Below are 14,907 nucleotides of genomic sequence, written 5' to 3' on the forward strand. Positions count from 1 at the left end.
TCCGCCGCGGCAGGACGGCTTTCACGTGCTGCGGGCAGGACGGCGCTCGCCGTCCGTCCGCTGAGCCTGCCGCGGCAGGACGGCTTTCACCGTCCGTCCGCTGAGCTCTGCCGCGGCAGCACGGCATTCGCCGGGCGGCCGCTGACCGCCGCCGCGGCGGACGACTTGCGTCCCTCCGATGAGCCTGCCGACGGCCAGGATGGCATTCGACGGGCGGCCCGCTGACCGCCGCCGCGGCAGGACGGCTGTTTGTGTCAGTCCGTAAGCCTGCCGCGACAGCCGGCATTCGCCGGGCGGCCGCTGACCGCCGCCGCGGCAGGACGGCGTTTGCCGTCCGTCCGCTAAGCCTGCCGCGGCAGGACGGCATTCGTCGAGCGGCCGCTGACCGCCGCCGCGGCAGGACGGCGTTTGCCGTCCGTCCGCTGGGCCCGCCGCGGCAGGACGGCATTCGTCGGGCGGCCGCTGACCGCCGCCGCGGCAGGACGGCATTCGCCGTCCATCCGCTGAGCCTGCCGCGGCAGGATGGCATTTGTCGGCCGGCCGCTGACCGCCGCCGCTCAGCTGCCAGCCGTCACCGCGCTCTCGAAGAGGTCGAGTAGCCGCCGGACCTCGCGGACCTGGCCGGCCAGCGGGTGCACCTGCTTCACCGTCTTGTTGAGCTCCTCGGTCTTGGCCATCACCTGGTACATGGCCTGCGGCACGCGAGGCGGACAGCGGCTCAGCATGATCCCTCCACAGCGGCGCCCTGCTGCGTGACTGCGTGCCACGGCCGAAACCAAAAGAAGTAAACCTCGGATACAGTTGTATCGCAGGTGCTGCAATTCAGCGAGCTGATCGCCCTATGGACGTGCACCAATCGATCAATACTGTTCTAGACATGTGTTGCATAACTGCAGGCTCCGCCCACCAGCGGCTCCGGTCGCGTTTACGACGAAAATTAGCCGTCTGGAAGCGCAAATTCGTGCCTGTTCTTCTACGGGTGAATCAGGGCTCGGGACGATACTGCCTCAACGGACTGGAATCGCAACACGCGGAGAAAACAAGTTTTGTTTTGCCTTTAGTCGGTAGTGACCTCCAATAAATTAAGCATAACTGACTGAAATTCGTAATGTTCACCATCACGGAAAACACGAAGAAAACGAAGATAAACTACAAATCGGCTCTCGTGTGGCCACTTGGCATTTACGTTACACGGGCAACGGACATGCATATCAAAGTCAAAATACAGATATACTATATGAATAAAAACAGCTCTGCGCTAGTGGCACCAACTGGCTATTAGCGACCCGCCTTCGCGTTTAATGCACATAATAGTTTTACCATGGCGTTTGTGACATATTTTGGCGCGAAACCATTTTCTGCCAGGGATGAATGACAAACGATTTATACGATCCACGAGCTCAGGAACTACCACGTCGGCAAACGTGTTAGGGGCGTAGTTTCACAAAATGAGTTGGGGGGGAGGGGGGGGGGGGGAGCTGAACAGAGTAAAATGACCGAGCCTATCCCCAAGATATGCCAAGAGATTTCTTCCCAGACTTAGCCCACTTTCTTCCCAAAGTGGGGCGGCTCGAACCCAAGTTGGGGGCTGAAGTGCCCGTAAATCAATAGGAAACTATACCCCTGATGCTACTTGCACGCAGTTTTGGTAGTGTGTGGCTGGCAAGAACTAGGACTGTTTCTTTGCATATTCCATGATCATTCTGTGCGACCTAGAAATTATAAGCTCCCTTTAATTCCTTCTACCCCCCCCCCCCTCCCCTCCCCCCCCCGCCATAACTGTCCCAACATGTGGTGAGAAGCTCGCAGTAACAAGGACTGGCATGGCAAACGGGCCTCCTGAAAGGAACCAAACCTGAAATTCAAAGCAAGTCGAAACAGCATGGGGTGACAGTTGATGCGGTTACGGCTGATAATACGCATGGACGATGAAAATTTGTGCGAGCTTTAGCGGTAGTCCGCAAGCACCACCCATGTCCACGCAAAGCCATCCGTACCAAGATGCTTCGATATTGGCATCAAAGTCGGGAGACGGTCGGGCGGTGGGCGGGTGGTGGACGGGCGGGCGACGACCCGGGCGCACGGTGGACAGTCGGGTGGTAGACGGGCGGGTGATGGACAGGCGGACGGTGGACGGGCGGGTGATGGACGGGCGGGTGGTAGACAGGTGGGCGGCGCCGCGAGCGGGTGGTGGACGGGCGTGCGACGGCCCGGGCGCACGGCGGAGTCGGGTGATGGACAGGCGGACGGCGGACGGGCGGGTTGTGAACGGTCGGGCAGGCGGCGGGTGGGCGGCGGGCGGGTGCTTAACGAGCGAGCGGCGGCACAGGCGGGCGGCGGCACGGACCGGCTGGAGCAGGTCTCACGAAACACAAGGGCTCTGCGCAGATGTGGATTCATCCGTGGAGGGGCCCGCCGACGAAGACGCCCACGGCGGAAAACCCAGCCGCAACAGATCCCCAGCACTGTCCGAAGCGATCATCCAAGCGTTGGTCAACCAAGGGGGGAGATCCGCTCACGACAACCCGATCGGGCCGGTGATCCACCCAGGCATACCTACGGGGAGGTAAAGATAAGGGACGGGCGGGGGAGAAGTCACGTAGCTTCCATTTAGCATTATGCAATACACGGAGTTGTTGTGCAATTCTAGGCCTGTTAGCCGTCTCTCGGGAGTTATTCGCATGCTGCCATGGTGTTCTAGGTTTTAGAACCGCCGACAATCCGGATCATTTTTTCAATAATGTTGCTGCCCGCGCCACTCCCCAATTCTCGTACAATGGCTCAACAGTATCCAATCGGACCACATAGGACTGGGTGCCGATCGGAACTTGATGCACACAGGTCTCAGGATCGCCCCAGCCGCCACGAAACATTGACCACCGTCGGCCCTCGCACCTTAATGTTGGCATCCACGCCGTCGCAGGTCTTGCAGACGGCATCGCGGTAGGCGTCCATGGCGTCCACGGCCAGCGAGGAGATGCTGTACATGGTGCCGGTCAGACTTTCGATCAGACCGTCGGCCGAGGCGGCCAGCCGCCGCGCGTCCCGCTCCAGCTCGTCCAGCAGCGCCGCCGACGGCCGCGACGGCGCACTGTAGCCTGCCGCCGCTGATGACAGGTGGCGTGAAAGTGGTGCCGAGTCTTGCTTCGCGTACGGATGCGGGGATTACGCAGAGTAGCAGAATAAGTGAAAAATTAATATGACCATGTTTGAAAGAAACAAAACCTCGCTCACCGCGCTTCCCGCACTTCGTACAAAGCCTGAAACTGATACCAAAGCACGCAGCAGCTCTCAACGTCGTTCAGGGAGCAGTTCCCATCAGTGTGAACTCGAGGAGTAGAGGTAGACGATGTACCTCCCCCATTAGAGATAATCGAGCAGGCCATTCTTGTCATCATGCACAGGAGTTGGACATGGGAAACTTGACTTGATGCCTGCATCGGCCAGAGGCTCGTGACGCGGGATGGCACGGCACGTATTCACCCATGTACGAAGTACGCATCATGCATGGCGTAACGAGAGTGTAGCATCCTCCATCCCCGAACCTATTTTTTAACGCGGTCCTGCTTGTCCGTGGCCGTCTTATCATTTACTGCAGTCATCGGGGAGAACTAACTGGCGCCCACCACCCCATCGTCCCACACCTGCAACCATCCGGGGTATTCTGTATGGAAAGACTCGTCTGCACCGAATGCGGATTGGCTGCACTTCTTACATCCTTTATCCCGTACCCTCCGACGGTCTACCCACCCCGAACGAGCTCTGGCCCAATCGAACCAAACTGACTCAGCACCAGCGCGCGATTCCCAACACCGCTCTCCTGCCACACGAGGCCCCACGCTCCAGCCGGGCCTGGCCGGCGGCGGCGGCGGCGGCGGCGCGTTCGTCAGCCGACTGACCCGGTCCCGGCTCGGTGGCCAGCTGCGCCAGCTCGTCGGCCAGCGGCTGCTCCTGCCTGTCGGGGCTGACCGGCGACAGGTCAGGCGAGAGCAGCGTGTCGCTGCCGCACTCCAACACGCTCGACCGGCCGCTCGAGCCGCCGTGGAAGATCTCCGAGTACGAGGTCGTCATCAGCTGGAACACGCGGCCACTGCCTCAGCGGGGGCGATGTGCCAACGGACAGAGCACAAGCCCGAGCAGGCCGGTCCCGCGTATTCCACTCGCGCCGCGGCAAGCCCTGCCTTCGCTGCCACAAACACAACACTACCGAAGAGTGACAACTCCAGAGCAGATACAAGTCATGTTTGCAGGACCTCACACGGACCTGAACACTATCTGTTTCAATAGCCCAAATGTTTGGGTTGTGCATTAAAAAGCCTACTCAGTTGTTCAGAATTGGGAAATAAGCTGTGCAATACACCTTTAGTCCTGATTGCATGAGGGAGTGCGTGACAGACCGGACAAACAAAAATGTTTGACTGCATTGCTCATGTGGGAGGGGGGCGGGGGGGGAGGCAATACAGATTCAGTCACACAATACATATTATTGACGCTCAAATTGATTTTGATACAGGTACAATGTTTGCACCCAAGTATTCAGTCAAAACTTGCATATTCTGAATCTAACTGTCATGTGAAATGCGAAAACCTTCAAGCCCTTTTGCTCCAGTCTCAAAGTGCACTTTACTCAAAACAGAGTAAATTGTGGAAACCCAAACTGTGCAGTATACCTAATGATCACATAGACTCCCATAACTACATCATAAAGTGCACAACATCCAGTCTCTGACTAGCTCTGCCAGTTGAAAAATCATCAAAGAAAAAGCTGGGAGCACCAGTCGGACTCCCAGCCCGGCTCACACTGCTGCGCACCAGCCGTGCTCATCAGTGTTTGAAGTGTTGTGGTACGGACCCTGTCATGGCGGGCCTCATCCGACCCAGGGAGTGTCTGGCTGGTGCTCAGTCACCGGCTCGGCAGCAGGTGGTGACGATGGCGCCGGCCTTCGCTGCATCGCTACCGACCACTCGCCTGCCCAGCTGTGTCACTCACAGAACACCCTCAAAGATGCAGACCACAGGTGCCAGGAGCCTCTCCTGCAAATGGCACACCTTGGTCAAAATATTTGGGTATGGGTAACAAATACATAATTAATGCTTTGGTCACCCAAGGGATAGCATGCAGATTATTTGCAGTTTGAGTCTGAACATACTGGCAACAATTTCCCTCAGTGAATGTGGAGGAAAAACAGTGAAGTGAACACTTTCCCCAATCACCCCATGGCTCATTATTTCCATCCATGTCTTGTTAATGAGCTCCCTGGCAGGCTTATCTAGGACTTTGCCCAACAGCCCGACTTCACATCCTAGGAAAATGCATGAATTCAGACCTGGGGCATTCAGAACTGCTGTAGAGGCATTGGCTTTGGCATTGGCACATGCCAAGCAGCATGTCAGGCCAGAGTTTTACAGTAAAAAATTAAATTGTCAGCAATAGAATGCAAGACAAAACATTGAAAACGAGCCCCATAATCCAAATCCCCAACAGAGGCACAGGTTGCAGGCAGGCTGATAGAGTGCAGCTATTGGCCTAGATCCTGCTTGGCCACCAATATTTTACAGAGCTTTTCAATGTGACTCTTGCACACAATACACAGCATACAGCATTCCTTTTCATGTGTGGGTGGGGGGGCACTGATTATACTGACTTCCAACCCTGAACTAAAACAAAACCCAATTACTTATGATGCATGCCAACACAGGGCAGTGGTAGTATAACGGTTTGGGTGCTCGGCTCTGGACTTCTCGGTACTTGGTTTAAATCCCTGCCACTCCACTACCTTTCTCATCCCACACAGTACCTCATGAATGCATCTGGACTTGCAATGGCTCTGGCAGTCAGCGATAGTTATATAGCCCCTTTTCAGATTTTGCATGACCAGGAATGGGGGAAACAAATTTCCCTAGTGCAATAGTCACTACTCTTATTGATCCCAAAAAATATATGCACCAGAAGTGCAGACTTAATGCACATGCTTACATGAGATAAAACCTGCTTGAACTCCAGCAAAGCAGTAACCAAAACATGACACCAAAATTCTGTTTTTAAAATGATTCATGAAGTACATCCTCCAAGTTTTTTTTATCCAATTAGGATCCCATGTCATTCAACATCAGGCAAATTAGTAGAGCTCCATAACAAAGGGTACAAACATTTTTGAGGTACAAACAGCAAAGGTACACAGTCAGATGAAAGGATGGAAAAACCCCAAACCCAACTAGATGAGCTAAATAGGCACCTTTGTGCTTAGCTTCCCTGGTCATGAAAACCTCACAGTAATAAGAGCACTAACACATCAACCAGGACAACCTGCATACTGCAGTCAAGCATCGTGTTTGCTTTCCAATGCAGGACGAATATATTCAACAACCATTTAAAAAAGCTGATGACAGTGCAAATTCTCCCCCACAGCACTATCCCCACATGCGAGCATCCCCACGCCCCAGTGAACGATTCCGATCCCCGACCACACGCACCCCCAAACCAGGGAAACAAGCGCCGCGGGACACCTACCCCGCTGACTATCTGAACACCCCAGCAATAATCAAGACAAAACTGATCTGGTCGCCCACAAGCCTTACCAACACAAATATCGGTGGTGCGCGGAGAGACGCTACCATCACGCGGGCTTATGCAATCTCACACATCTACTCCGCGGCTCCCAACGCGGACCAGTCACTTATCCGTGCGATTTATACAGTTCTTACGACAGCGGGAATCTTCAAAGGTCGGAAAATATGTATTTGGTTGACGCGAGCCATTCTGCCCCCCACCATTGCACCTTTTACCCACCCCCTCCCGCCATTTAAACCGGAAACTTGCGCGTACGATATATACTCCTTAACCCAAAACTGGGAGTGTTTTGCTCCAAAACCACAAGCCGGAGACGGCTGAAAAAATATAATTAAGATCCGCCTATGCGTAGTAACTGCACGGTTTGGTAATACAAAATTTAAAAATTCGGCGTTTTCTAACGCGATTATAGGCAAATATAATCATAAACAGGTTATATGGAAACCATACTGCAATGGATTTCCCGCGATTACAGCGCCACCAGCCGGCGTTTTGAGAGGTACCGGCGTTCGGGTTGGACGTGCGACGCTCTTCCTCAATTCACAAATTTACGAAGATGAGTGCTACCGAGGAGAAGACTGAGCTTGGAAATGGCAAAGCCGAGACACCAGAAGTGAAAGGGAAGAAGCGGGCTGCAGAGGTAAGGCTTACTTATAGTTTTACAGCGAATTGAGTCGGGGACCTGCACGTGATGCAAGTGTCTTGCCGGCAATCGGAAGGCCCAGTCTATTGCGCTGTCTTTTGAAGAGGCTGAAAAGGTGTTTTTTCAGGTCAGCGGCAGAGTGAATTTGTGAATTATGTAATGTGTCAGGATACGCGCTGCTAGTGAGTGGAAGGATTCTGGCGCGCTTCGCAGTTAGCCTCTACCGAGCCGCTGCGTTGCCGCGGCACGTAGCTGCTGTTGATGGCGGATTGGTGTTGCTTGAATGCTTGCCAGCCCCGTGTGGACCAAGTCTTTTTGCTGTTGCTGCCATATTGGAAACATTGGTACGTTGCCTGGCTCTGCTGCGCGCGTGGGGAGGCGGGAGGGCGGGCCGGTGTCCTTGCTGTCCAGTTAATGCACGGTAGCCTCTAGCGAGGCGTCTTGAAGTGCCGCCGTACGCGCTCTACCATGATGGCCGGCTCGCTCCGACGCATGGTGGAAGGCGCCTACGCACTTTTGTTTTTCTGGGGCACAGACTGATTGGTCATGGGCCTAACTGATTTTGGTGTTTGCATCAGTATGTAAGGCGATCTCAGGCGACCTCAGGGTCCGATGAAAACTTGCCGAACTATTGTGCTGTAGGTGGGGACTTCCTAGTAACGCAGGACCAGCGTACCTCGTGGGAAATAACAACGGGACAATGATTGCAATATTTCTTACTTGTTTTCCGCTATCTTCTAGCGGGACTATAATTCGCTCGTGTACTTATCAATGTAGATGGACGCGTGGCCCCTGTTACCTGTCCCTTATGTATGCCCCTGACATTTAAAAAAATGTCGAAAATTGGTAATGTATCAAATGTTAGTGTTTGAGACGCAACGTATGACCGTGTTTTTCACGCGCCACTATTTCATAAAGTGCTAAACACGATTAATGGCGTCTTGCTCGTCGTCAAATGATGGCGCATGATATCAGCGTGCGATTAGATCTGACACGAATGTAGCGTCTTGCAGTTTACACGTGGAGTGACAGGGCGTTCGTTCAGTTCTACGTTCCGTGCTGGACTTTCGGTGTTATGCTACGTTTTTCGGTGCATTTTTCAAGTATGGTGCTGGGCGCGTCTTTCGCGCCCCTAAAGACGAATAGCGCCTGACTGAAACAGACCACTGACCAACTAGTGGCGATGCAGATTCGCCGCTGTTGTCTGGTTAGTTTTTTTTTGCTTGCATGTTCATGTGAGTTGTGCGATGCCGTTCATGTGTTGAGTGTGATGGCTTTGGCCCCCAGGATGAAGTTGAAGCCAAAAAACTCAAGACCGTGAACGGTGACGAAGAGGATTTGGGAGAGGAGGAGGAGAACCTGGATGGAGAGGATGAGGAGGAGCTTGGCGAAGAGGATGTGGACGGGGAGGAAGATGAGGGTAAGTATTTTGAGCTTTGTGATTGTGATGAATTTTGAGGGCATTTCGACGTAAAATGATGCATATCAACGACGCTCTGATGGCGCTAGCATTGAATTCGGTGTCTGTGGTTTTCAGAGGATGTAGAGGGAGAGGAGGGAGAAGATGAAGACGGAGAAGAGGAAGAGGATGGGGGCGAAGAGGAAGAGGAGGATGCGTAATGTGAACACTTCATCGCGTGAACAGACTATTCCTGCCAAAGCCGTCTGGGCCCGGGCTTGAATCGTGGCAGAGACGGCGCCTGCATGAACAATTGGATGTGACACGCTGGCTTGGGGACGTCTGTAAAGTCTGGGCGCCCCTGGGGCCCAGGGAGAACCAATTGTGTCCATTAGCAAACTGAAGACGAGATCACAAAGCGTTTTTCACCCCTCGTCTGAGTTCTCATCTGTGTAATGTAAGTTATTCCTTCTCAACGTGTACAAGGGGTATGGTGCGGTGTGTGAGACCAGGTCTTGTGTGCGAATGATAGAACAAAGACCGTCATGTATCGCATGACCTTAACGCATAAACATCGATCGACTCCAGTCACACCCCAGACTGTTTGTCATTAAAGGCAATAGGTTTACAATGTAGCTCATATTTTACATTTGCCCTGACTGGTCATATTTGAGCAGGTGATCCGCCGGCATTGAGAAGAAGACAACATGTCATGATCCTGGCACGTAGGCGACCCATCATTTTACGTGTGTCTAATGGCAAACATATTTGGTAGCGCGAGCGGTGTGGCTTCCCTTCTCTCCGTCACTGACCATTGCATTGCGAGCATGCGGACGTTGCAGTGGATCTCCGTTGTGGTATGAAGTGACGAGCAAAAGGACGAGGCTGTTTTGTAATAAAATATTGAAAAACTGTGCGTGTCTAGTGAGTCTTGGACGGCAGCGGCTGATGTTTTTACGTGGTTCGGGCTCCGACCGCCAGGCGGCCGAGCCGAATGGGCGCGGGTCTCGTCGAGATCCCACCCCACCGGCGGCGTAGGAGCGGGCCGGGATCGAAGAGAGGCAAAGGCAGATGCAGCGCGGCTGTGTACTGGGGCGTTCGCGCGGAGCGTGGTCCTGCACGGCCGGTTGGGAGAGAAGCGGTGGGGGGGGGGCGGGGGGTCCGTGCGGTCGCCCCGCTGAGGGTGTTGTAATAAAAAGCAGTGTCGCTGCGTCCCGGCTCCGTCCAGCTTTCACTGCATTCCCGGGACGCCATTCAGTCGCATGTTGTCCAGAGGCTCTGGATTTTGGTCATCATCCTCCGGACCCGGCTTCTGAACCACGGCAGCATTGCAGACCCTAGCGTTAGCGTAACTGCAGGCCGTATATGGTGGTGTTGATGCGACGTGGTTCAGCAGCTGGGTTCAGGCGGGCGAGTTCGCTCTTACCCGGCTGGGACACGCAGGCTCTGCCGTTCGCGGACACGGCGAATTAAGCCGCCGAAGTCGCGAGCGTGGCGGAGGTCGCTTCCGACTTCTGGAAATCCTGATGCTCAGGTCCGTGTGATCGGCTTGTTTTCATGTTTTCGCCATCCCCCCTACCTCCGGGCCCTGCGCGCGCCGCTGGACGGGGCGCCGGCCGCCGGCTTGAGCCAGCCGCCGGCCGGGCGCGCTGCGGGGGCGACGGCCGCGGGGCCCGCCGGCACAGCATCCGCCTCGCCGCCAGGCGGCACGGCAGCCCGGGCGTGACGCGCCGGCCCGGCGCCGGGCAGCCGGCCGGGCAGGTGGACCGCGCAGCCGCTGCGGCGGCCCGCCTGGGAGCGCTGACGACAGGGATGTCAGCGCCGTGCGGTTTAAATTCCATGCCACCTGGTGAGTCGGGTTCGAACGCATGAGTGCTGGGTGAGATCGCTTCCTGGCGACAGGGCGTTCCGGTGCAGTGTCGTCCCTTAACTAAATTCCGCGATTTTTTAGGAAATTCGGGAGGGTTGTGGGCCGTAATCGTTTGATGATGATTGGGGTTTTAGGGCGCGTCGACTTCTAGGGTCATTTTGCGCCCAGGGCCGTAATCGTGAGCGTATTCGTAATCTGTGAGCCAGCGTATGAGTTAATGTTCATTTAAAGCGTACAGCGTGGTGGCGGAGAGTCATGTACGTTGATTGCCCGAAAGAAGGCCTTGATGTACGGCGCTGCCATATTGGCTAAGTTAGGGGAGGAGGGGAGGCTGGACTCCCAGTTGGCGTCGCCGAAACCCTCCTCCTGCCTCCCAACTGAATTGGAATCTGCGCACCAATGAACAGTAGCATTGTATAGACCTTAGCGTCATTGCGGGCTGGTGAAATTTGCGCAATAGTCGCAATGTTCCGTTTTGCTGCATTTGAGGCGGCCGAAATGCCAATCATCGGAATTCAAACTTTCGCCTCATTACGGAAAATTACGGGAAATTTTAATCCGATGTTCGGGGTATGCCCCTCTAAAAAATAACAAGCTGCTGTAACTGCCCCCTTTCCCGCCCGACCCCCCCCCCCCCCCACCCCCAGCCTACTACGCGCGGCGCAGCGGAGCGGAGCGATGCTGGAATGCAGAGGCTTCCCTGTCCTGAACATCACCGCCCATATTTCGCTGTAACGTACACCCGCTATCAGTGGGGCTGTGCCGCGTCGACGCGCAGTGCAGCGGCGTGTGCGCTCCAAGCGCTCACTTAGCGTCCGATGTTGCAACAATCCGGAGTTCGAGCCGCACCTGGCTCAGCCACGGGCGTCACCAGGATTTGAAACCTGTAGCCCAGCCGGTGACCTGGGGGCGGGGGGGGGGAGGCTGGGCTTCCTGAAACTGGTGCTCAATGAAAGCCACCCGCCTTTTGGGGACGAAGCCATTGAAACGGTAGAATCGTGCTTGACGCCACGGAGCGGGTGGACATGACCCCTCACCCTACACCCATTGTTAATACCATTGGCGCAACGGGGGAGGGGGTCCGAAGCTGATGATTCGTGAGAGTCCTGAAGCCCTTGTGGCTTCAGAGTTACTCTATCACCAGCTACTCTACCTCCATTTTCAGCCGTGGCCTTGGCTGAGGATGTGGACTCCGATAACGTGAAAACCTACGCGGGCTTGACCACAAAGAGGAAAGAAGCCCGCTCCTCGGCTACAGACGAAGACGACAGATTTTGCAAATATATTACAACACAATACAATTCCGCTACTCCGGCCAGTCACGTCGCTGTGTTGGTGGCGTAGCAATCACACCAATTTGTTGATATTTTAAAGATGTCTGCATCATTAACTCGAAAGCATTCACTCAATTCATTTTTAATCATCTCCTTTGATTATATTTCCGTTCAGTTCACCGGCACTCATGTAGCTCGTAGGCTTCAAAGCCAGTTGCGTGTGGTGTGGCTCGAACAATTATTTATCATTTTTCAACTGGCAAGGGGAGCGTTTGCAAAACTACTTACTACTCGTAGCAACTCCTACCAGCCTCAGCGCAGACGTGCGCGGCCCGCAGCCCACAAATCGAGCAGCTGAGGTTAATAATTGGTCATGCTACAGTTCTTGAATTGGCTGTTCCCTGCCGCCGGAGATACTGCAGCGAAGATTTCAGTAGTGCTACGCGCGCTCGGCAATTTGGGCTTGACAGAATTCGACCTCTTTTGTCAGTGGGTTGCCATCGCAGGGCTTTGAGATGGAGAAGATCGGAAAACATGTGTTAAATAACATCTCAGAAAGTGAGGTGTCGCCACCAATTTAAGACAATTTTGTCATGCGTCGCCGTAGAATTCATGTCGAGCTCTCGTGAAACTGTGGCAACATGGCGCCCTGAAGCCCAGCCGTTTCCACGCCTGTATGGTGAAGATTGTTAAGATATGACTGCATGCATGTGGGGGCCCCTTCGTTGACGAGACTCCCCCCCCCCCCCCCTGTACAGAGACTCCCCACCGGCGCCCGGACGAGGCTGACGCCAGACGAACTGACAGATGTATACGGCTTGCCCCGGATAACCAGAGCGTTGCGGGGATTCAGGAAGGGTGGATGAGGAAAAGAGCGCGCATGTGTACAGTAGCTGAGGGATCCTCCGAGGACGTGATGTCGAAGAAGTATGGCGGTAAGGCCCTGCTTCCACGACGGTGTCTTTGACGATGTAAGTTCGGCAGTTGTCGAAAGCAGGTATCATCGTTTATTATACCTACTTTAGAATCGTGCGTGCAGTGACTAGAAACAATATATATTGACTAACAGGCGCGTGTTCCTGGCTATTCATTTCTGCAGTGAAAATTTTCGCCCAGTTACCGGGTTGTGTATCAATTTGTGAGATAACAGATGATTGTTCCACCAGAGGACGTGAGTACAGTACAGCATAACATTTAAAGTTAAGGGCTCGGATTCAAAAGATTTGAAAAGATCCAAAGACGGTCGAATCTTGCAAATCCTCGTTGCCTGAAGGCGAGGATTTTAGCCCCAAAGATCAGGATCAAAGTGAAGAAATATATTGAACCCCGAATATCATCGTTTAGATAAGCAGTTCAATGTCTGAGATATAATTTGCGTTCACGTTCCCCTACGATAAGCTGAATACAGCACGCACATGGCGGTCCTCCATCTGACTGAGTCACTCATCCCCCATTTCAATGCAATGCATTTGTTCGAGGTAGCTGTTCCAAGGCACAACCGTTTGCAAAACTCGAATCAGAATCCACTTACACATGCATTCAAACCCAAAATTCTCCGAATCATCATCGCTAGTGACATTACACTTATGCGCTGGTTTTGGGTTTCTGTTGAGCCCTGAAACTGTGACAGTTTGATGGTCTCTGATATTTGTAGGCGGTGAGATAGATATTTCTTTTCTTTGCCTCCGTTTGTCTATTTGGTGAGGCTATGCACTCCCTGGAGACATGGACAGTGCACATGTACGAGTAGGTTGCGAGTATGAACTCCGGCAGGCTGGACTTGCGGATGAATCTGGACCTTGGTCGGACTCAACGCACAAACATGGGTGTACAGTAAGGTGCTACAAGTATGGCAGGAGCGCTTCTCACACAAACATTACTTGGGATTTGGCCACATATACAATATTTCGCTAATTATCAAAACCTCTCTCAGCACTGAAAATCACTATTTAAATTGGAAAATAACACTTGAAAGATGCTCACTTGGTCAGCTTCGCCACATCAGCTTTTCTCAGCATCTTCCACCGGTGGGTTCAGTAGATATAACTGGGCTCTATGAAGTGTCGGGCAGACCCCACTCCCAACGAGCGTGACGGCAGGTGGTTTAACTCAAACATGGGAACTCCGCAGGCCGGGACGCGGCGTGTGACGCGACGGTCGGTTATTTGCGCTGCTGGCCCTTGATGGAGATGGCTCGGCTCAAAGGCCAACACTGGCTGCCTCTTGAAGCAGTCGTGTGGTGGAGGCCATGCGACTTGTACATCTGCCATCCGTGTCAGAACATGGCAGCTGTGGGTGGTCGATGAACATGGCGTTTTGTCTGTTTGCCAATGACGTGATTTCTGATATCCACGAACTCAACCTGGTGCAAAAGCTGGCGTTCTAATAGGGATGCCTTAGATATCTTCAAGCCAAAAAATACCATCCCTAAATTCGCAAATGTCCGGCGCAATATCGTTTTTGAATTAATGACTCACACCTCAATGGCTGCTGTCCTAATTGGTCGTCACCTGCGCACGCATACGCTGCCCGTCCCGCAGCTCTAGGCGCGTCTCGCTCGCTACTGCAGCGCCGGTAGTTCTCGAGCAGCCCCACACGGCGCGCGTTCTGCCGCGGCGGCTCTATTTTCGCCGGCGCCGGGGCATAACAGCGCCGCCACCGCCGCCGCTCCCATGACGCTGGCCGCAGCTGCGGCGGCCGCCGGCCGGCCGCGCCGGTGGCGCCGACCGGCGGCGGCGTCGCGAACTGCGCGATCGATGGCGGCCCCGCCGTGCTGACGCCGCTGGCCCGGCCGGCCGCCATTGATCGTCAGCTGCGGCCGAGCAGGCGGGGCCCATAGTCCGCCGGCAGCCGGTTAGGGGGCAGCCGGGCATGGGCGAGGGGCAGGCGACAACGGGCAGGCCGCAGCCGCCATGGTTATCATTTTTTAAAATTTCTAGTAATTGATAATCATAACATAATGAATATGACATTCCGTGGGCAATGGCCTAATGGCCCAACGTCCCCTTCCTTCGCCCGTGTGAGGGGCGGTGCGAAAAAGATGACCCAATTTTCTGTGGTGCCGCAGGATTAGTGAGTGGAACAGGCAAGCGCGCTCATTTCCGTTTAACTTGACCTGGAAAAAACTGGGACACCAGAACAATTAAAAAC

At 54.3% G+C, this 14,907-nt stretch overlaps 2 protein-coding genes across 7 annotated transcripts; one reads left to right on the plus strand and one right to left on the minus strand.

Annotated features, from left to right (window-relative positions):
* Nucleotides 1–268: 268 nt before the first annotated feature.
* On the minus strand, nt 269–6,781 carry BORCS6 (BLOC-1 related complex subunit 6). Of its 6 annotated transcripts, XM_037232051.1 has the most exons (6): nt 6,308–6,393; nt 5,799–5,828; nt 4,853–5,034; nt 3,900–4,074; nt 2,896–3,107; nt 269–692 (listed from the first exon to the last, which is right to left on the minus strand). In XM_037232051.1, the coding sequence occupies exons 4-6, from the start codon at nt 4,069–4,071 to the stop codon at nt 558–560; spliced, it is 519 nt and encodes a 172-aa protein (XP_037087946.1). In that variant the 5' UTR covers nt 4,072–4,074; nt 4,853–5,034; nt 5,799–5,828; nt 6,308–6,393; the 3' UTR covers nt 269–557. The 6 variants fall into 6 exon arrangements, with proteins under 6 accessions (XP_037087946.1, XP_037087941.1, XP_037087943.1 ...); XM_037232046.1 differs by lacking the exons at nt 5,799–5,828; nt 6,308–6,393 and adding an exon at nt 6,580–6,781; XM_037232048.1 differs by lacking the exons at nt 5,799–5,828; nt 6,308–6,393 and adding an exon at nt 6,706–6,767.
* Nucleotides 6,782–7,062: 281 nt separating this feature from the next.
* On the plus strand, nt 7,063–9,526 carry LOC119108595 (acidic leucine-rich nuclear phosphoprotein 32 family member B). Its single transcript, XM_037232184.1, has 3 exons — nt 7,063–7,211; nt 8,502–8,634; nt 8,752–9,526. The coding sequence occupies exons 1-3, from the start codon at nt 7,128–7,130 to the stop codon at nt 8,832–8,834; spliced, it is 300 nt and encodes a 99-aa protein (XP_037088079.1). The 5' UTR covers nt 7,063–7,127; the 3' UTR covers nt 8,835–9,526.
* The last annotated feature ends 5,381 nt before the right edge of the window (nt 9,527–14,907 follow it).

This window comes from Pollicipes pollicipes, unplaced genomic scaffold, assembly GCF_011947565.3.
Source record: "Pollicipes pollicipes isolate AB1234 unplaced genomic scaffold, Ppol_2.1 Scaffold_6686;HRSCAF=7923_pilon_pilon_pilon, whole genome shotgun sequence".
Lineage (NCBI taxonomy): Eukaryota > Metazoa > Arthropoda > Thecostraca > Pollicipedomorpha > Pollicipedidae > Pollicipes > Pollicipes pollicipes.